The sequence below is a fragment of the Cydia fagiglandana genome, chromosome 13 (genome assembly GCF_963556715.1).
Source record: "Cydia fagiglandana chromosome 13, ilCydFagi1.1, whole genome shotgun sequence".
Taxonomy (NCBI): Eukaryota; Metazoa; Arthropoda; class Insecta; order Lepidoptera; family Tortricidae; genus Cydia; species Cydia fagiglandana.
Window position 1 is genome coordinate 6,969,195 of NC_085944.1, and position 22,937 is coordinate 6,992,131.

The 22,937-nt window shown below is 36.8% G+C and overlaps 4 protein-coding genes and 1 long non-coding RNA gene across 5 annotated transcripts in view; 2 read left to right on the forward strand and 3 right to left on the reverse strand.

Moving 5' to 3' along the window:
- The window catches only part of LOC134670082 (matrix metalloproteinase-2-like), a 218,612-nt gene extending 212,780 nt beyond the window's left edge, over positions 1–5,832 (forward strand). Inside the window, exons 7-12 of the mRNA XM_063527760.1 lie at positions 1,418–1,576; positions 1,997–2,493; positions 2,739–2,880; positions 3,221–3,380; positions 3,506–3,609; positions 3,939–5,832. Of these exons, the coding sequence (XP_063383830.1) occupies positions 1,418–1,576; positions 1,997–2,493; positions 2,739–2,880; positions 3,221–3,380; positions 3,506–3,609; positions 3,939–4,240 (1,364 nt within the window). The 3' untranslated portion in view covers positions 4,241–5,832. The remainder of the gene's footprint in view (positions 1–1,417; positions 1,577–1,996; positions 2,494–2,738; positions 2,881–3,220; positions 3,381–3,505; positions 3,610–3,938) is intronic.
- LOC134670120 (uncharacterized) overlaps positions 1–11,452 on the reverse strand; it is a 381,632-nt gene extending 370,180 nt beyond the window's left edge. The window contains exon 1 of the long non-coding RNA XR_010099016.1: positions 11,393–11,452. This is a non-coding gene — a long non-coding RNA (uncharacterized LOC134670120). The remainder of the gene's footprint in view (positions 1–11,392) is intronic.
- Positions 6,837–7,282, reverse strand: LOC134670106 (cytochrome c oxidase assembly protein COX19). The gene has a single exon (XM_063527796.1). The coding sequence runs from the start codon at positions 7,176–7,178 to the stop codon at positions 6,909–6,911; it is 270 nt and encodes an 89-aa protein (XP_063383866.1). The 5' UTR covers positions 7,179–7,282; the 3' UTR covers positions 6,837–6,908.
- LOC134670081 (probable RNA-binding protein 19) lies at positions 7,648–19,276 on the forward strand. Its single transcript, XM_063527759.1, has 15 exons — positions 7,648–7,794; positions 7,869–8,231; positions 8,498–8,728; positions 9,125–9,247; positions 9,862–10,042; positions 10,794–10,885; positions 11,709–11,814; positions 12,730–12,918; positions 13,673–13,834; positions 14,449–14,552; positions 14,852–15,346; positions 15,423–15,625; positions 15,976–16,092; positions 16,252–16,360; positions 19,052–19,276. The coding sequence occupies exons 1-15, from the start codon at positions 7,759–7,761 to the stop codon at positions 19,250–19,252; spliced, it is 2,712 nt and encodes a 903-aa protein (XP_063383829.1). The 5' UTR covers positions 7,648–7,758; the 3' UTR covers positions 19,253–19,276.
- A 553-nt stretch (positions 19,277–19,829) lies between these two features.
- LOC134670089 (transmembrane 9 superfamily member 3) lies at positions 19,830–22,642 on the reverse strand. Its single transcript, XM_063527770.1, has one exon. The coding sequence runs from the start codon at positions 22,554–22,556 to the stop codon at positions 20,829–20,831; it is 1,728 nt and encodes a 575-aa protein (XP_063383840.1). The 5' UTR covers positions 22,557–22,642; the 3' UTR covers positions 19,830–20,828.
- Between the last annotated feature and the right edge of the window lie 295 nt (positions 22,643–22,937).

Genomic DNA, 22,937 nt, shown 5'->3' on the forward strand with positions numbered 1-22,937 from the left:
TAATGCTATAAAATCAGGTCCAGTCACAACTCACCTGTTGCCATGTTATCATACTGACAGATTTTAATACATGTTACTCCGACAGCAATGAACAAGTTCCTGCCACGGGGGATACCTTAGCATAAATCGATACTCTATTTACTAGTTTTCTCATCTATACGACCGTTATCACGTCTGCTGATTTACTCCGAACCTCAGAGCGATCAAACATTGTATAGCAACGTGTGATACCTATGTTAAGTTCGAGCGATTTTCCTACTAAGTACATATCACCATTTTCGATTGCTCTTTATCACGCAGTGTTGTTTAAATGCCGTAATACCTATATGTCGAAAATTTTATTGATAGAACTTACTCAGCAACATCGTTACAGTATTTGTTACTAATTGTACATAGATATATATATATTAAATATTCAGACGTGTTGCGTGTTGCCGCTTTATTGTAATAGTCAATTAAATATTTTAGATATCATATAGGTACATACTAGTTGCCGACATACATTTAGTTTTTAGGTTACGAAGGTGTAACGCACACAACTGTTTTGGATTAGATTAAAATAATAATTCACTGGAGAGTGGACACTGGAAACATCACCCAGCAGGCGGCCCCACCGTGCACCGCAGTCGCGCAAATGTGCGTTCTGCGATTACGATGTGCGCACACGCGATAATTTACCGAACAACGGCCAGCGCCGGATTGTGTCCGCCCGCCCATGTGGAAATATCCACCTTTGGCTCGCTTTTTCTGAACTTGACATTTTAGCCAGACAGGTAGCCCGCGCCGATTCGTTAAAATTTCAACGGTGTAATGCATTTTTTTGCATTCGATTTAACCCTTTCCACGTTAAAGCTTTTATCAATTTTCGCTCAACACCTACGGGAAAATTATTGTATAATATTTCTTGAACAATAGAATGTACATATTTGTATATATTTGTTTTACTCATTGAAGTCACACATATTTTAACTTAAAACTATCAAGCGCAGCCATCTACATCGGCTTATTCAAGAATGATTGTCCATGTCAAGAACATTCTTGAATAAGCCGCCTGGAATATATGTACAAGTGAGGATTTAATGCGTTAATAATGTATTCTCAGTCGGTTAATGATACCATTAAACACATCTACCTAAATATTATGATGATAAATTAATTATAATTATAGACAGAAACATTAAGATTTTATGAAAATGTCGGATACAAGTGAATTACTAGGTACAGAAGACTCACTCTCTAACAAAACGCGTCTGTTACAATCGGACAGATATGGCCGCTAGGTGACGACAGCGCCACGCGCGGCTTATGGCTAGCCACCAAAATTGGTGTGCAACGGATATACTTTTAGCTACCTGTAGTAAAGCGACGAAATCGCGGAGTGAGCCACGCCTGACTTAAGTAAAAACGTAATTTTCAGGGACGTCGCTGTTTGCGGTGGCCGCGCACGAGTTCGGGCACTCGCTGGGGCTCAGCCACAGCGCCGTGAAGGGCGCGCTCATGTTCCCGTGGTACCAGGGCATCCAGCCCAACTTTGTGCTGCCGGCCGACGACAGGAATGGCATTCAACAAATGTATGGTTAGTATTTAAAACTATTAAAAATTGATACCAAACCGTGTATTGATTTTCAAAGAAGACTTAATAGACCCCGGAAATTTTAGCTTCACCCTATAATCCATATCTGTTTGTTTTATACACTACGATATATAAATGTACCTACATACAAACGTCATCGTCATACAAAAAATATCGTTTCACCTTTGACTTTGTATGACTTCAAAAGCCACATCACTGACACATATTTCTACAACAGTAGAAAATGCTGCTACGTGCTACGATGTACTACGCGGTATAGTTCAGGGACTTAAATGGTTTAAGCACCTATTGCAAGACATATATACTAGACAGCTACAATAAACTTAAAACACCCGTTACTATCTCCTATTGGAGTTAGCAATCGGGGTTCTTAAATGTTTATATTGTTTTTTCTTTCTTCAGGTCCAAAAGAAAAGAGAGTATGGGGAAAAATACCTAACTGGACGCCACCTAGAAGAACACCTCCAACGACTACAACAACTACCACTACTACAACAAGAAGGCCACATCATCATCACTCCCACCACAACCCTAATTGGCCTCACTATCATCCCCAAAATCCTACGTACCCTACTTACTACCCCGAGAAACCACAGCGACCTTACACACCCGAGCGGCCTCATCGGAATTCTAGCGAGGAGTACCCGCAGCGCCCGCGTCCGCGCCCCACACCCTCTACTACCCGCCCGACCAGCTACCGACCCCGCTACCCTACCACACGACCCGAATACCCTACCAATCCAAGACAGAACCCGACCCGACCGTATCCGAACAAACCGGCGTATCACCCCGAGAAACCTACGCCGAAGCCGACGCCTTCCGACAAACCAGATACATGCGACACCAGCTATGACGCCGTGGCACTTATACGTGGAGAACTGTTCATATTCAAGAATAGGGTAAGTACTAGCTTCATTCAATAATGTCATACAGTATCCGGTAATCCACACATATGATTCGAGTGAAATATCAGTTATTCGATCACAATTTTTTTTACACAACAGTACTCTACGAGTACATATCTCTTACAGTCATAAAAAAATTACGAACAATAAAAAAATATTAATAAATATTCATAATTTATTTTGACTTATCATATTGTATTGTCATCATAATGTTAATCATTTACTTTGTTTTATTTTAGTATCATTGGAGGATAGGAGCTCATGGCCGGTATAAAGAATATCCCATTGAAATATCAAGAATGTGGACAGCATTACCAAGAGATCTAACTCATGTGGATGCAGTCTACGAGAGACCAGACAAGAAAATTGCCTTCTTTATCGGTAAATAGCTAAACCTATTCACATACTTTAATTGTTTTTATTCTGTGTAATTTTAAAACTGTTTATTACTGGTAGGTATAATGTTTTTTTAAGGGCTTATTTAAACGATGCGAGAACTCGCATGCGAGTTTCATTACATTGCGGGTTTTGATCGGTCGGTTGAGTCGGTTGAATTGGACGTCTGTTGGTTACGTCCAATTCAACCGACTCAACCGACCGAGCAATGTTGTACATCCGCAATGTAGCTAAAATCGCATGCGACTTCGCGCCCTGTCTTAAACAGCCTTGGAAAGATTCCTATGGACGTCGGTTCCTTTATTAATAAAACGTATGTTTTCAGGTAAAGAACTGTACTTGTTTGATGAAGTGAGTTTGGTCCGCGGCTACCCCAAACCTCTAACGGATCTCGGTTTGCCCGAGAGTTTAGAGAAACTAGATGCCGCGATGGTTTGGGGCCACAACGGCAAGACATACTTCTACAGCGGCACCATGTATTGGAAGTAAGTATAAAATATTGTAAATATTAGAAGCCCTTTCATGAAATGAATATAGATTTATTATGTTAGATAATTGGCTATTATATCGTAAGGTATCTGCAATACTAAAGTGGATGTAACTATTTTAGGTACGATGAAAATGACGGGCGCGTGGAGCCAGACTACCCGCGGGACATGTCAATGTGGAAGGGCGTCGGCTACAACATAGACAGCGTCTTCCAGTGGAGAGATGGTAACTACATATGTTATAACTTAAGTACCTGTTTCGTGGCAAAATTATAAAAAATGATTAGCCTCGAGCGGAATTTGAATCGGCAACCTAAAGTCATATCGGAATCGGTACAGTCGCTTTCTGAGCAAATTGTCGATGATATGTGCCAAAAAGACACTTCTCAAATGGCACGTTCTCCGGGCTATAAACGCGAAAATCGAAGTTCGTCGATTGCGGGCATTTCTCTCCGTCACTCTAATTAAGTCTTAAAGAGAGCAATTTGCGAATTTGGTTTTCGCGGTAGGCCCCCGATTAGTAGATAAATAGTTAACGCATATTTTTGTCAACAGGGAAGACCTACTTCTTCAAAGGCAAGGGTTTCTGGAAGTTCAACGACCTGCAGATGCGAGTGGAGCACGAGCGGCAGTACGCCTCGGCGTCCTTCTGGATGGGCTGCCCCGAGGAGCGCGTGGGGCGGCGCGCGCCGTTCCGCGCGCTGCCGGCGCCCGAGTCCACGCTGCGCTCGCCCGCGCCCCGCCCCGCGCCCCAGCCCGCCCCCGGCGCGGCCCGCCCGTGTGCGCTTCTGCACTCTCTCATACCTTTACTCTCTACTCTTCTTCTACTCTATGCCAAATACATACCCTTCGCATAAGTTTACGATTACGATATTTGATTAGATAAGTACGTCTTTGGTAAGAGCAAACTCTCGGCCCTGATTTCGTATTTAGCAAATTGTTTCTTCCGTACATTGGAAGCGGGAGCATGCTCCGGTTAGGGGTGTGGTTGGGTTTCAATATATCGACAACAACATATCGGAACGACGCCGGAACTGAGTCTTAGAATTAAGAATTATATCTGCGCAAAATTATGCACTGCCCGTTTTAGTATTATAACTGTGGCTATTTACGATAATTACTAAACCTATTAGTATAATTGTAGTACCTATTGATGCAATTTATTATTTCTTAGTAATGTTGTATGTACATTTTGATCTCAGTAACGATCGAGTTCGGTTTGATGACATGTAAGGTATATAACACCATTCGTTTAGCTTCTGTACAGTTTGTAATGTCCTTCGATGTGAACATATGTTATTTTTATGTAATTATCAATCTAAATAATATTATTACACCTACCTATTATTAAGTGTATTGTTTTCACCTTTATCTACTTATAAATACCTAATATTTGTCTATCTACCTACTCAAATGATATCTACAGGACTGCCTTAATTAGATGTAATGCGATTTTAGGTGTATATTGTATAAAGTATTTATTATCTACTCCTCACTTATACTTCACTCACTAAACAATTGTTCGTAATTAATATGTTATTGATTAAATATCTTATGCTGGTTAAAAGAGGTACACATATTCTGTAATCTGTAAAATACATTCTCTAGAGATATGTACCAATATTCATTAACATACCTAGGTGATAATGTAGCATTTAAAATGATATACTGAAGTGGTGTGTGGAAGATTATGGCCTTAAGGAACTGTGAAAATATAAAGATAAATGGTATTGTGGAATGATGAAAAATATTATGGAACAGGGGGCCTATTCTACTCGTCAAAATATCGCGTGATGGGGTCACAAAAATTTGACATAAGATGGCCATGTCACGATCTGTCATTTTGACCAGTCAAATAAACCTCAGCTGAGTTGCCAACCTGGGAATGCTTTTGGAACTCTGTGGAATGATTATGGTGCTTATTATAGTTAGTTTTTGTACAGAATAAATTTTCTTCAGATATTTTGATAAGTGTGTCATTGTGGTGTCATATTAAACTTAGCATTAATATAATGTTGCCATCATAAAGCAACTGATAAGGATATTTTTCCACAATGTTTGCATTTAAATTAATATTATATCTTGTGCAATCAGCAGTTGCAAAATATAAAATATAAACACTATTTCCTACATAGATATTACTTTAAATCCATTTGTGAAGACTTGTGTTTGTCAAATTTATTATCATCTAACAATTCCTTTTTGTTCTTTAATAGTAAGCAGAAGAAAAGTGTTTTAATACCTATTTTGGTCACAAGTAATTTAATAATAACTGTGATATTTACTTAAAAATGCCACAATTGATTGGCGATAAAATAAATCAAACTTTTATAATCTTCTATTAAATAACCTATTATATTATAGTACATAATTTTATATCTTTATGTAAGTCATTTTAGTTAATATAAATAATACAATATTGTATTAAGAATAAAGAACTTTTTATGGATGTATTTTGGTTAAATTATTTCATTCCCCTATTACCTATTCAACAAACCTATGGGCCTATAATATTACCTATTGATATGTATACTTCTAAAGTACACCTAGCTAGGACTACAAAAAAAATCTAACACTAATGAACTAAATATTAGGTCATGTACAATGTTGCTACAAAAATGACAGCATTTACGAATTTATGATTATTTATTATCACTAAGAACACTTTATGATGGGTACCAGGTACCTGCAACAAATAAGCATCTTGTATTATATATAATATGGATCATGGCTTGTCATACTACCTACTTACTTATAATGTTATAAGTAGGCAGTATGACAGGTTACGAGTTGAAATAGTTCTACTAAAATACCTGTCAAAATATTCATGGCTAATTGAAATTTTTAAAGTTGTCAAGAGCCCTGTTTACTTAGTTTATGAGTAAAAGCTTTTCCAAATAAAATATAGCCTGCAAAAACCCATCTCCCAAAACAATCTACTAGTCTATGGCTGTATGGTTCTCGCAATGTAGATAGTGTGACCTGCTATATACCTCACCTTATCTTTTTAACTATCTACCTCACCTCTCACTGTCTCAATGTCACCATCGTCTTTGAAATGTAATTAACAAAAATAGGTTTTGTGACAAACGGATCATACAAGTATAGAAAAGAAGTCTCTAATGTTGCTGAAAGTTAAAAATAATGAAGCCTGATTTCTGGTTGTGATACATATTGCCTAAAACTGGTTCTAACATAGTTTTAGATTAAAATCAAAATTATGAATACTGTATCAACAATGTTTTAATTTTGGGTGCAAAAAAGTTCAATTAGAACCTAAATTTGTTTATGACTCAGACAAACTCTGAAGATAATCATATCTTAATAAAAAAATCATAAGTAAAGTAATTAATACTATTGCATCAGTAAGGGAGAATTTACCCTTTTAGCAAAACTGACTTAAAATGTTCTGAGGAATCCCTAGAAAATGCTGTTTAAATGAGAAGTCATAGAGATTTTTAACAAACTAATTAATGTATTATAAACATGGCAAATATCTTACTTTACAAGCAGTCTTCGAAGTTATTACGATTTTTCTTTGATTTGTGCAGTCTCATCCTTAAAGCCCAATTTCGACCAGTCTTCTTTTGCCATCAATCCGTTGTCCATTCTGCACGCAAGATACTCTTTTGCCTCGTCACGACACAGGGTGTTGTTGCTGTTGTTGTTATACAAGCACTTCATGTACTTCACCATAGTTTTCTTGCAGGCCCCTTCGTGATCCAGAGGAAAACTTCCCTTATCTGGTGGCGTCGGTATAAACTGTTTTTGGCCAAATGTCATAGCAGTCGACATGGTGTTCAAGATGAAGCAAGATGAATACAATGCTCAATAATTCATATAATGTTAAGCGATAACAAACAAAGTAATATTACTAATATTGTAAGATGCACAGCTGATCGATGAGATTGAACTGACGTGAAAGTGACAGCTCGTACTTTTTTTTACAGTCAAGCTACTTGAGCTATGTTTTATAACGCTGCCTGTGTGAGTTTTGCGACGTATTGCACGTATGTATTCGCAAAGCTACATTCAAATACCAAAAAATTTACGAAAATTTCTCAAGATTGTCTTTAAAACCAGGGAAAATCAGACGATAGCAAAATCAACAAAATATTTTAAAACAATAACATCTATTATTGAATGCATGTCATTACTCATTCTTAAAACGAAAGCCATATTTATTAAGCATATTCTATAATAAGCATGAAATATGCATGAAACAGGTAAATGAACGCATCGTCGGCATGACACATGCATGACATGATTTTGACACTTGTCGTTTGACATATTGACAGTACGAACAAAAACACAATGCACGTGCTGAAATTAACTAAATAAAATATCACAAATTGGCATCAAAAAATATTATAAAATGTCTCGATTAATTGTGAAAAACTTACCAAATAAGGTATGTACTTTATTTATATTATATCATACATTTACAATCAAAACAACCTACTTATTACGTCGTTTCTTTTATAGGTAACAGTCGATTCTTTAAAAGAACTTTTTGGACAAAAAGGCGAAGTAACAGATGTACAATTGAAGTACACTAAGGATGGCAAGTTCAGGAACTTTGGTTTCGTGGGATACCGATCAGAGGAGCAGGCGTCCGCCGCAAGAGAACACTTTGATGGAACGTGTGTGCGTTCTATGAAGATTCAAGTAGAAATCTGTGCTAACCTAGGTGATGAAAAGAAACCCAGAGCATGGAGCAAGTACGCCTCTGATAGTACAGCCTACAAAAAACTACACAAAAATGATATTCCTGATGAAAAGAAAGAAAAGAAGAAACTCAACAAGAAAGAGAGAAATAAAATAAAAATTCTGGAGTTGCTTAAAAAGGTACAATATTCAAACTGAATCATCTGTTTATAAAATATTAGTTATATTACACTTTGATGCTTCACACAAACCAAGCAACAAATTTCAGAAATTTCCTTGTTTTGCTTCTTCCAATATTTTAATCTAATAAATTATTGTTTAACATATTATTTCAACATGGAACTTCACTTCTTTGACTTCATATTTTCCCAACAACAAGATAAAAAATTTATATAAACCAAAACAAAAGCCACCACACTAAGTAGCCATTTTTTTATGTTTTGTAGCATAAAGATGACCCCCTATTCACGGAATTCATGGAAGCCCACATGAATGATAACACTAGCTGGATCAAAGATGCCCTGGATGAGGCAGCAAAGAGTGATGAGCATGACAGTGGCTTGGAAGATGAGAGCGCTCCAAAAGCATCGGAGGAGAAAGCTTCTGAGACACCTGAGCCCAAGAGTGACCAAAACAATGAAGATAAAGTAGCCAATAAGCAGATCAGTGATTTAGAGGTAGCTTGTTGTAATTGTTTGGTAAAATATTATTGATTCATATTTCTTTAATGTGGGCAATATGAGTGCTCATGTAAATTTTACCTATAGTTCCTTTTATTAGCATTAGAAAAAAGGTAATCAATCTTGACATGTCTTTTTATTGAAAAACACTTTCGAAAAATAAGCCACGACAAATATATAACAATTATGAATCATATACGTTAATTTACATTCTTTTGCTTTCATAAGTAATAGTTACTGATTTTTAAAAAGCATTTTCAATTAAAAGACACATCGAGATTGCGTAGTCTTTTTTCTAATGCTAAAAAAACGAACTATAGTTCTTACTACTTAACTTTTTTGTCCATGTTATAAAAATAAAATATGCAATTAAGTCCAAGTTCTGTCTTTTAGTATATGAAACTGTTGATGAAAAGGGTAGATGGTTATACTACTGAAAAAGCTCCTGAGAAGCCTACTCCAGTTGAAGAAGATAAGCCAAAGAAAGTGAGAAATAGGCCTCTCTTCCACATTAAAGTAAGTACCTACTATAATTTAGAATACCACTTAGAAGTCTTTTAGATAAACATCCTATAATACTGCCACAGTGTAGTGTTTTTCATTTCAATCAGTATTTTTTAGGGTTCCGTACCCAAAGGGTAAAACGGGACCCTATTACTAAGACTTCGCTGTCCGTCCGTCCGTCCGTCCGTCTGTCACCAGGCTGTATCTCACGAACCGTGATAGCTAGACAGTTGAAATTTTCACAGATGTATTTCTGTTGCCGCTATAACAACAAATACTAAAAACAGAATAAAATAAAGATTTAAATGGGGCTCCCATACAACAAACGTGATTTTTGACCAAAGTTAGGCAACGTCGGGAGGGGTCAGTACTTGGATGGGTGACCGTTTTTTTTTTGCTTTTTTTTGATTTTGTTTTTTTTTCATTATGGTACGGAACCCTTCGTGCGCGAGTCCGACTCGCACTTGCCCGGTTTTTTATGCTTACAGCCTAATATACATAGGTTAATAGACTTATCTACTAGATGCAAATTACAAGCTTCCACATATATAGCTGAAACTAATAGGCAATTAAAGCCCTAAACAAAACACTTTTGTGAACACTATTATTAATCAGATTTCTGACAGATTACAGGTTTACCGTTCACATGTAAGAAGAAGGACATCAAAGAGTTCTTTAGGCCTCTGGTACCTTATTCCATCAGGCTGCCCGGGCTTAAACAAAAGAAACTGTCAGGATTCTGCTTTGTTGGATTTAGGACTGAGAAAGAGTTCAAAAAGGCACTTGCTAAAGACAAATTGTTTTTAGGTATGTATACTGGTGTGAAACCTCGTTTACCATTTAAAACACTGTAATATGAACCAAAATGTTATTGAATGAAGACGCGAGATTAACTGCCGAACTAGATTGCTCTGTATTTAGGTACACTCTGCGTCACGGAAATCGCACACATTCGGACGCAAGCGATTCTTTCAAAGGCCGACAATCTTCGCAATAAATAAAACACGTAAACATAAGAGATATCAGATTAAAGGTTTTTCAATTAGCTTTTAAATGATGTCAAATTGAATAAGGCAAAACTATGTCACTAAGAGCTAGAATCGCTCGCACCATATGAAGGTGTGCGATTTCCGTGAAGCTGAATGTAGTGTAAACATCGACTTTTGACAGCTGGAGTTGCTACATAATGTATGTATAGGGCCATACAGTGACTTGAATTACTACTTTAGCTGACATTTTTTTCTAAGACTACACCCCATGTACTATTAATAATTCTTTGATATGATCGCTATGACTATGACTTTACCTACATATTAACACTGGCTTAAAACTTTTCATCACTAACTTTTTTTTTTAATTCTTTAACTGCATAGATTAAAAATATGTACAGTCGCCATCAGATATATCGGAGCGGTCAAGGCGCTCACAAATATCTGAGCACGCCTTTATTTTCAAGGCGTTAGAGTGCGTGTTCGGATATTGAGAACACCTCGGCCGCTCCGATATATCTGATGGCCACTGTACATATTTTGATGATAATGATGTATACGTTATTCAGGAAATAATCGCGTTCATGTCAGTAAATATGAAGACAAGGCCAAAAAAGCGGCAGAAGAAGAGGAGAACGATGTAAAACGGAAAAAACAAGAGGTAATTGATCAGTATCTTATCTGTGAACATAAATATCATTTTTAGGGTTCCGTACCCAAAGGGTAAAACGGGACCCTATTACTAAGACTTCGCTGTCCGTCCGTCCGTCTGTCTGTCACCAGGCTGTATCTCACGAACCGTGATAGCTAGACTGTTGAAATTTTCACAGATAATGTATTTCTGTTGCCGCTATAACAACAAATACTAAAAATAGAATAAAATAAAGATTTAAGTGGGGCTCCCATACAACAAACGTGATTTTTGACCAAAGTTAAGCAACGTCGGGCGTGGTCAGTACTTGGATGGGTGACCGTTTTTTTTTTTGCATTTTTTCCCGTTTTTTTTTTGCATTATGGTACGGAACCGTTCGTGCGCGAGTCCGAATCGCACTTGCCCGGTTTTTTTATACTACGCCGGTGGCAGGCATATGGCCCGCCTGATGGTAAGCAGTCACCGTTAGCCTATGGATGTCTGCAACTCCAGATGTGTTACATGCGAGTTGCCGACCCTAACACTCTGTACCCTCGGCAGATCTGGCAACCTTACTCACCGGCAGGAACACAACACTACTTATAACAATAAAATTAGGGATAAGTTCTCCTTTGTACTTCTTACTAATTGTATGTTATTTTTAATGTCTTTTTGTACAATAAAGAGTTTACTACTACTACTAAATTGTCCTGCCTGTTGTCATGTCCGATCATTGGAATACAGATGGAGTCAATGAGAAATCGTCTTTATTGTTATTCAACATAGTGGTATTCTTTATCCGAAAACTTTACAGATATTTTACAAAATTAATGTGTTAATTTTTTATGTTTAGACTCAAGGTAATGAAGAATCTATTGGGGAAAGCGGCAGTATATTTATACGGAACCTTCCATATATCGTGTCTGAAGAAGAAATTACCAGTCTTTTTGAAAAGTTTGGTAAGGATTAAAATTACAATTACTGATGCAATTTATTCTATTTAGTAGATTTAAAACGCATTACAGTCGACTCTCGTTAATTCAAACCCGCGATAATTCGAACCTCTCTATAATTCGAAGTTATGACGAGTTCCCTAGAAAATCTCTTTATATTTCGAAATAATTCAATACATTTTTAAGCACTTGGTAATTCGAACAAAAAATCATCGCTACGTAACAAAACGACGCGTTAATTCGAACTCACAGGCGTCAAACACTCGACAATTCAAAGTTATCAGATTGCATACATTTTGAGACACAGAGATGCATTTGTTATTGTAAAATCATTTGCGGCACTAGGTATATCTGATAAAAAAAAAAAATATTGATCACTCTCAGCAATGTGCTTTGAAGCAAACTAATATTAGAGACTTCTTCCCAAAGACTAATAATTAAATCACATTATGTATGTGCATGTAAATATGTAGGTACCTCTAACCTTTTGATATTGTAAAAAAATTGCAGTTAATAAATTGATTATTACTCAATAATTCGAACTTTCATATTTTTTCTCTCAAAAATTTCGAACTATTTGATATTTCAAACTCTCGATAATTCGTAATATTTTGAAAGTCCCCTGAGTTTCGAATTAACGAGAGTCGACTGTACAACTAAGTTCATTTTATAAATGATATAAAGACTGTGCGTATTGGAGGGTCTGCCATCTCGTAACCCGAATCGAAAGCGAAAACAATTCCCGCTTCTAAGCAGGTGCTGCCCCCTACACTTCACGCTGGCTCTATTTCGCATAGTAGGGTCTAGTGGTTAAACATAAAAATGGAAACTTGACACAATGCTTCGCACCTATGAATAGGCTTCTGTGCTCCCGTCTACAGTTCATGCACGCTTCCTATAACCATATTCCTTCATGTGCAGGTCCCCTAGCAGAGACGAACCTGCCCATAGACGCGGTAACGCGGCAACCGAAAGGCTTCGCCACGGTCACGTTCATGATGCCCGAGCACGCAGTTGCCGCGTACACGGCGCTAGATGGCACCGCTTTCTGCGGGCGCATGCTGCACCTGCTGCCCGCCAGGACAGAGAAGACCGACGACAGCGATGACGGTTAGTTAGAAAAGCAAACAGCGATTACAAATCACAAGCCTTATATAAAACGCGAACCAGATATTAGGCTCCGTTGTCATTATCTTTCGGAAACAGGAGAGAAAACTTTTGTTTTTTGGCATGTGTATGACTCTTATTAACGAGCGATTTTATGATGCCAACGAATAGAAAACACTAACAAGAATGTAGCAGTTTTTCTTTAAAAAATATCTTGTAGTTGAAATTTGTAATAATTCCGTAGATAATGCAATAATATTCTAAGATGGATACCTATAATAATAATATTCTCATGACAATTTTGACGCTTGTTTATTTTACGCTAGAAAGTATCTAAACATGAGCTTTAATGCCTTAACAATAAAGTTATATTCAGACATTTCCTACCTATTTGTTCCGATATATATGATACCAATTTTTATTCTTCTTTATTTATTTATTTATTTAGTTACATAAGGAGATCCAACAGCTAACTAAATGACAATGGAATCTTAAATAGATATATAGAGCCAATTACAGGAACTCGCAAATAGATATGTAGTAAAAACATATACTTAAGTAACACACATCACACACACACACACACACACACACACACACACACACACACACATCGCACACATGAAAGAGATATTTATATTTAAGAACTGTGCTCTTGTATTCTCGGTTTTCCTTTTCCACTCTTTCCCTCTATTTATTTTAGCAATTTTTGTTATGACAATGAAAATATTTGACTAAATTATTGTTACATTTTTAGAGGGACTAACGTTCAAAGAGAAAAAAGCAAATAAATTGCGTAAAGAAGCGAAGTCCTCCCACAATTGGAACTCCCTGTTCTTGGGTGCCAACGCCGTCGCGGACGTCGTGGCGGCCAACTACAACACCACCAAGGACCAACTCCTCAGCGACGAGAATAAATGTAAGTTCACGTTTTAGTTAACTACATCTGGAGTTTCCATCTGGTGGAGGACGCCTTATGAGCGGGACTTAAAAATATGCTGCTGTTGAGGATAGGAATAGTAGAAAAGAAACTTCCTACAAAACCGAAGTTTGACAGCGATTCACTGACGAATCCTGCTGTCCCTTTCTTATATATGGTACTATCCCTTTCGAGTATTTCTATAGCTATGAAATTAATAAAAGTTAATGTACTAACACGGAGATAAGGTAACCTACCTACGCGCGATGCCGTTTTATTTAACCCTGAGATCAAGGTAATTTTCGCTGTGTCGCCACCGAAAGATACACCGGTCGGACATTTAACTTCAGATGTTAGCAGATTCAGACTCCAGATTCAAAATATGCAAACAGCATTATGCAACTCTTTAAACAAACACCTGTGACTATTTTTCTCACGTTATCATCATAAATGAAGTGATGATGGATTGTTCGAACCTATTGTCAATGATATATTTATTTTTATATGTGTATTGCTTGGTAAAGAAGTATGGGTTAATATATGTCGATTTTATTTTCTTTGATTTTACCGACTACAAATTTGGTATTTCTAATTTAAACACTATTGTTTTATAGCTACAAGTGCCGCTGTAAGACTGGCGCTTGGCGAGACGCAGTTAGTCTCTGAAACTAGGCATTTCTTGGAGAACAATGGAGTATATTTAGACGCCTTTAATACAGTAAGTAGATATACATTTTTATGACCGTGTTGTGAAATAAACGTGAGGGCTGTCTAATAGTGAGTGGTTACCTTAGAATCTCTAGATAACTTATGACGCTTACATGTATATCTATCAGTAACACATTGCGTTTTATGAACCCTTAAAAACTAATTATTTCATTCTGTATAATTCAGTGCTTCGATTTTTTTTATCAATGATATAAAAATAAAAGTCAAATCTTAAGTCTTATACAATATACTTGAAAATAATCATAAATAATCGTAATCATATTCGCTTAATAATAATTCGCTTTTTAGGTATCTAAAAAGAGATCGAAAACATGCATACTTGTCAAGAATTTACCAGCAAACACCGATAACGAAGAACTGAAAGCATTGTTTGCAAAACACGGCCACATCGCCAGATTCCTAATGCCCAAACACGGCATATCCGCTCTAGTCGACTTCATCGAACCGTTCGAAGCCAAAAAGGCCTTTACTAAATTAGCTTACTCACAGTTCAAAAACGCGCCATTGTATTTAGAGTGGGCGCCCGAGAATGTGTTTATTAAAACGGTAGAGAAATCAGATGCGGAACATAAGCAGCCTATCGTTGAAGATGCACCGAAAACAAATGAAAAGAGGAAACGTGAGAAGACGAAAACGGATCAGAGTGAAGTAATGAATACGGAAGAGGTAGAATCTAAACCTGAAACAGTGGAGGAAAAAGTTGAGATGGGAGATCCCGAAAACGATACTGTGCTATTTGTTAAGAACCTCAATTTCAAAACAAACGAGGATAGCTTAAAACAGGTACTATAACTATTTTAACAGTATAACTTATAAAGTAAAATTTTGTGCAATATTTATGAATAATTTATTTGCACAGCATTTCCAAGGTTGCGGAAAGTTACACAGTGTAACGATAGCAAAAAAGAAGGATCCGAAAAATCCTGGTCAATTCTTATCTATGGGTTACGGATTCGTACAGTTCTACAAGAAAGCCCATGCGAATGAAGCTTTGAAAGAGCTGCAGAGTTCCACTTTAGATGGCAAAACCTTGGAACTAAAGAGATCGGAGCGAGGAAACACGTTAGTATGAATATTTTATTAGTACCTACTGAACTGAACAGCAATGGTAGAGTGTGAGCTTATGGAATGCGACGGCATAACCAAAGAAAGTATGGCTTACTAGTTAAGTAGTCTATTATTTTTGCCTTGAAGATAACGAGATCGTAAGACAATGTAAGAATAAAGTCACTCACGAGCGAGTGGAATTATTTACATAGATTGACCATTGTGAATCTACCATTCTACATCCGTGTAATTCATATTTACATTTTTTTCTGCCTTATCAATATCTTGTTCTACAAATTGTAATAACAAGTGTAAATAATTGAGTACCAGTATTAAGATTAGGTACAATTTATTTTTTGTTTCAGAACTGAAGTGAGGACAAATAAAAAGGACACGAAACATACTGCTCAAAATGGCACCAAGATACTCGTTCGTAATGTTCCATTCCAAGCCAACAGAAATGAGTTACAGGAAATATTCAGGTAATTAATTTCCAGATAAGGCTTACGAATACATGTACCTAACCATACCCAACTCAACTAAACAAATATAATCGTACTGTTATCTCAATTCTCGATTACTATTAAATGTATATGGCAAATTACAGATACGCCTGTTTTACTGAGGTATTATTGTTACAGGGCTTTTGGTGAAATAAAAACATTGAGGTTGCCGAAAAAACTGTCGCCTGGATCAGATCAACATCGAGGGTTTGCGTTCGTGGACTACCATGCAAAGGCTGATGCTAAGGTATACTAAAATTATTTACTGTGGACCTATTATGTCCCACTGCTGGGTAAAGGGCCCTCCCCACTCTCTTTTTCCATTCGTCTATTTTTTCGCTATAGGTATATACTAAAAATCTGATTTAATATTAGATATAGGTACAATTAAGGGTCAAAGCTAGTATTTAACGCTATGATCTACCTACAGAACCTAGAAAGCTTCATCATTTGGGCACTTTCCCAGAATTGTTAAATACAAACTATAATATGTACCTATACATATGGATTGTGTCTGGTACCTAAGTATTGAAACTATAAAAGATGGACAACTGACTACCTCAATGCTTCATAAGTCATAACAAAGCAATGGTATCTAAAATATTTCATGTACAAGAAGAGTTTTTACATTCTTACCATCGTAACCGCGAATCACGTAAGATGTATTCAAAATCGTTAGATACGTTTTGTTCATTCATTTAATCAGATTTGAACCTAAATTGTAAGAGCTAAGGTTGAAATTCTATTGTCATACATATCTGGAACACTTAAGGTGGTTCGCCTAGGTTACTCAAAACTTAACTCTCGCTAGATGGCACCACTTTTGCAAAATTTCAGGTTTTATTTTTTTGTAAAATGGTCATGGTATTTGTATACTTAAAAGTATGTTTCGCGCACTCTTTAAATAAATATTGAACTATTAAAATAAACATTGAATACTTCATTGTGCAAAAACCACCTTTTTAATTCGACGGAGTGTTGCTGTCACGCTTTTTCCTACTATTACTCACACATGCAAACAGTGTTTCCGTGATCCTTGTAGTAGACAATTTCACACAACGTAAGTATGTTGCATTAGCGTAACGGTATGTTCGTGGAAATACGTGCAAGAGTATTGGGGTTCAAGACTGGTGCGAGTAGGTAATTTCTTTTTGTTTCTCCTTTGTGTTATCTTACCTTTAAACGAGCAATTATTATATATATGTTACTGTAAAAGCCCGAAGTACGGCAAAACCTAGGATTTACCGGTAAAACCTAGGTTTTACCGATGCCGATCGGTAAAAGCCCGAAATGTTAAATCTTACTAGTTTACTTTGGGCTTTTACCAACACCGATATGGTAAATCCTAGGTCTTACCACGGCGACCGGTAAAGTTTGAATCATGCACTGATTCTTTAGATTATTAGATGAAAAGTAGGTAGGTTTGGATCTCCCGGTTCTGCTGAAGGTGAAAGAGAACTCTACTAGCCTGCCTCGTGGCTAGGCACCCAGGTTTAGGTATAGTTAACTTTAAAACCGAATCTGCAGCTGGCTACTGTATTGGGTAATAGAAACGCGTTCCGTATGTGTTTCGCTTTCCAGATGACCAGGGTGCCTACCCAAGATGCCAATGGTGTACGCTCCGTAGCGAACGAAGCGCCACCGTGTCTGTCGCATTAATATGACAGAGTGATAGAGAGAGGTATATCCCTAACGTTCGCTACGGAGTGAACGACTGGCATCCTGGCTAGGCACCCAGATTTAGGTATAGTTAAGATTACCGCCGAATCTGCAGCTGGCCACTGTATTGAGTAATAGAAACGCGTTCCGTATGTGTTTCGCTTTTCAGATGACCAGGGTGCCTAGCCAAGATGCCAATGGTTTACGCTCCGTAGCGACCGAAGCGCAGCCGTGTCTGTCGCATTAATATGGCAGAGTGATAGAGAGAGGTATTACCCTAACGTTCGCTACGGAGCGAACGACTGGCATCTTGGCTAGGCACACAGATTTAAACGCTTTTTAAAAATCAAAAACTATTACTTATGAAAGCAGAAGAATATAAATGATCGTATTTGATTTATAATTGTTACATATTTGCCGTAACTTATTTTTAAAATGTGTTTTTCAATTAAAAGACACGTCAAGATTGTTTACCTTATTTCTAATGCTAAAAAAAAAACTATAGTAATAATTGTGTTTTTCATTCATAGACAAAATCCATTATTTTTAACCACAGGAAATTTTATACATTTCTTTTTTATTGCAGTGAAGATGTCCTGATTGTAAAAATAAGAGAGATTAGGTAGAGTATAATTTCTAATTTTCTTTGTCAAAAATAAACGAATACGTGTAGCCCATACTTAATCAATCGATTTATGATAATAAGAAAAATTAAATAAAAATAAAAAAACAATACGAAATTTAGATGTAACAAAAATACAAAAAGTTATGTTCCAGCATACAATGACTGGGGATCGAACCGGGAATCTTCCGTTTGTAAGCAAAAAAGCGACTGTTTGCATAACACGCCATGATAGTTCTTAGCTAAGCTGACGAACTTCGGGTACTTATTCTCGCATAGGTCAATTAAGTACCTGTCAAACGTCAGTGTCAACAAAATTGCACTAAACATGACGGCACTCCAAATACGCGCCGTGGTCAGCCCGGCAACGTCGGAAATGGTATGGCAACGTCGCAAATGTATCTGTACACGACATTTGTGACACACACATACGTAAAATTGATGAAAATTTAACTATGATTTTTGCATGATTTCTGTATGAAACATTGTTTTCCTGTTAATTTCGCGCAAACGAATATTCGAAGGAAGATAAATGCGGAAATATTTATGTACTAATAGTGTGTAGTTACTTAATGAGCTTTGATTGAATTTTGTATGAAAAGCGAACCACCTTAACCCTAGCTTATCTCCCTGGTGCTCTATGTCCTTTTGTTTCAGGCTGCTTTTGAGGCCCTCTGCCACTCAACCCATCTTTACGGAAGGCGGTTAGTACTAGAGTGGGCCGATCAGACAGACGAGAATGAAGATGTAGACGCGTTAAGGAAAAGGACCGCACAAGCGTTCAACGCCAAGTCGGTGGGCGGCAAGAAATCAAGGAAAGGAGCCGTCGATGTAGAAACATTTGTTGATGGTGAATAAAGTATAAATGTAAACCACACATATCATCTAGCGTTTTTATGCTGACCCAGGCCAATTTCCTTGTATGAATCAAGCGCCAGATACCTATATCCTTATCAGTAGATATGTATACGTACCTAAACGCCAATTTGGTTAATACGGTAATAACATAAATTCAGCCATAACTAAATTTTTGACCGATTCTTGCCTTAGGCGACGCATAAGCATTTTGATTGTAAAAATCTTCTCATTTCGTCATTTCCATTCTGGCATAACCTCTATTCGTACATGTCGAGTTGACCCATTATAAGTATAATGGGAAAATTCAATACATACATTTGGGCAAAGGCATTGGATTGTATCCGTGTTATACTTAATAATAGTTAAATAATTATGTCCTGCAATGGCGTAAACGAGATTTTTTTTGCAATTACAGGAGTTGATTAGCATCCAAAAGTTAGTTACACTGTTCATGAAGTAATTACCGCCATGCCACTATTTTATACCCGGCTTTAATTATTGATTTTCTATTTTCAATCATTGTCATACATCAGATGGGTAAATTAAACACTAATTAAAATAAGAAATAAAATTCCTATTCTTCTTAAAATGAAATTGTATTGTTTTACACGACCAAGTACATCAGTACAGTTATGGCATAGTAATTACAAAAACAAATCTTTTGACTACTTTGAAAAACCAACAAAATCTTAGTTTTACAATAATAATACATACAAATTATATTTGGGAAATATTACAGCACAGAAAATTATGAATATTAAATAATCTCATGATAAGTGAATATATCAGTATCATTGCACAATAATGTTGAGAAGTTAGTGTAGCTAAGTAGAGGATAAGACAATATTTACAATTTTCAAGGGACATAGAAGTAACTTAGACATAGTTTAATATTAGCACCGCTGGACCTGAGACGATGCCTTACACATTCCACATTCCTTGCCCCATAGGAGGCCATCACTTAGATAATAAAACTAGATACTTTATTTTACATAGGATAGGTATTTAAGTCTTAATGTAATTACAGTAAGTTATCTAAATATAATAAAGAGTCGGTCAACTTAATGATCAGCAACTCATTTTCGGGCAAAACCAAACATGGCAGTGTGTGACTTTAACCACATGTTTTTCAATAATTAATACATAGAAGAAATACCCCACCAACAATGGTGAAATGGCTGTACTCTATTTTAAATAAAATGTATTGCTATAAACTCTTTAAAGTTACGATTTTTAAAAGCAAACTGTGATAAATGTAATAAAAGCTTAACAAATTAATACAAATCAATGGGTTCCTTGTGGTCTTGAAAAAAGTTATATATTGTGATATTGATATTGTTACACAATTTTATTTATAATAGCATGTTAAATATTTAGGAATGTTGAGCCAAAACTCATTAACACAATATGACATGCCTAATTAATTATTCTCATTATTCACAGTTCCTCTCATATTTTTTTGTAATCACTTCTTAATAAATAAACCAAATCAACAAATAAAACATTTAGGACACTTTATTCCAATTGGAATAACAGTACCATATCAAATAAAAATTGACAACCTAGTACTTTGTGTTCAATCAATCTTTACTGTAGAATAAATTTTTCTAACAAAAATACTAGTGCCAATGTAGCCTACAGTCCCACAAATTACACCAAGAGCTAAACTGAAGAGAGCCATGTAGCCAAAGTAGAAAGTGGTTTGGAATAGACCATACATTTTCGTTTTGAACAGGAAGTAATAGAAGGAATACAAGTATACATAGAGAGCTGTACTTCCAGCAGAGAGGAAGCTAGTCCACTGCCAGCGGTAGTCCTCAGCATTTAACAAAAAGTATGTGCACACAATGGTTACACACACTGTCACAATCATAAGGATCACAAACACAAGCAACATAAATCCATACACATAGTAGATTTTGTAAGCCCAGAAAGATGTGAATATGAAGTACATCTCAATAAATATTGAACCAAAAGGTAAAATACCACCCATGATGATAATAATGAACGGTTCCATGAACCACTTCTTTTCTGGTATGGGCCGAGGGACAGCATTGATACGGCAAGGATAGTCTGGTTGACCAGCTAAGTTACGGCCCAGAACAGTGCCTACTAAAGTCAGTGGTAGGATAACAAAAGTGCAAATGGACATCACAGCCACCATACTGCCAAATGGAATAGCTCTCGAGGCATGATAATACATAGCAATAAAATTAATAAAGAATGCAGTACCACAGACCAGTACTGGGAGTAAGAAAGCAGAGAGGAGCATCTGCTTGATCCATAGCTTACCACCCATCCTGGCATACAGGGAGCCCCCAAAGTACCCATTCACTGGAGAAGTTGCAGCATAAATGAAAATAGCAGTAGACAATAATGAACCCCTCTCAGTGTAAAGTTCACCAAATATCGTGAATATAATGACAGCCAAGGTCACAGTGGTAAGCTGATAGCCAGCCCCTACTAAAGCAGAGAACAACCCCAAGTGGGGAACAGGACGGAACACATCACCATGTACTTGTTTCCAACCATACTCATCTCCCAAATCTTTCTCTAAATCATCCAGGTCATCATCCTTAGAGTATCTAGCGTAGTCTTTACGGAGAGTCCTCATAAGAATCATAGACACCAGCCCCACCAAGAATATGACCATCATGAAACTGTTGAAGATGCTGAACCAGTGGATCCTGTGTTGGAAAAAGTTGGGATCCAAGTATTTATCAAACCTGTCTTCAAACTTAATATTGCTCTTCTTCCAATTGACTTCATATGTGAACGGAATTTTTGCATCCGGTGTAAGTCGCTCCTTATTCTCCGCAGTAAGGTTTACTTCAACTATTCTGTTTCCATTGTAGCCAATATCAAACTTTTTGTGCGTCCAGATATAGTAGCTGTCACCATCCACTTCGCCAACGATTCCCCATATAGGCAGGTCGTCAATGTACATTTGGTACCAGTAGTGGTTTTTCACAGCATAGACGAGGGCTTTATATGACTGCTCAGTAAGTTCTATAGCGCAAAACTGCTGTGCAGGAACTTTATCCTTGTAGGTAATGTCGAGGCCACTAAATTCAAGCTCCACACCCTGAAGCGCTTCCGATAAAGTTTCATGGTAGTGCCCGATTGTTACTTTGGTGCCGACGCAAAACGGTAGCGAAAAATATGCATACGTCTCCTGGCGATTGTGGTATGGGCCCACAGTGTTCATCCATAGCACCACTTGCTCGCCATCCTTGTATGTATGTGTATGTTCATCACAATTTACTATAGTCAATGAAATAAATAGTACATAGAGGATTTTCATTGTATAAATAATATCACTAATCCGGACAATTTTTTAAAAGTAAAATAAACAAAACACGTAAGTGAAATGCCGAAATCGGACATTACCCAATGCATGAAGTTATATTGTTTAAACTGGAGCGATTTGTCACTTTTTTTGCCACACTAATTTGAACTTTATCACCGAGATAGAAAGTTGTTCGTACCAGACTAGAGAAAACGGTCCACATGAGATAGAAAACCCGAGCCCTGTGTCTCACTCGCACATGTTGCCAATGTTAAAAAGATACCATTGTGGTAGAAATTATATCAATATACTACTGAAATTCATTATCTTCTTATAATATTTTAGTGCTATATTCCGATTACAGTTCTGATATCTTTTAAGTAATTTGTTAATTAT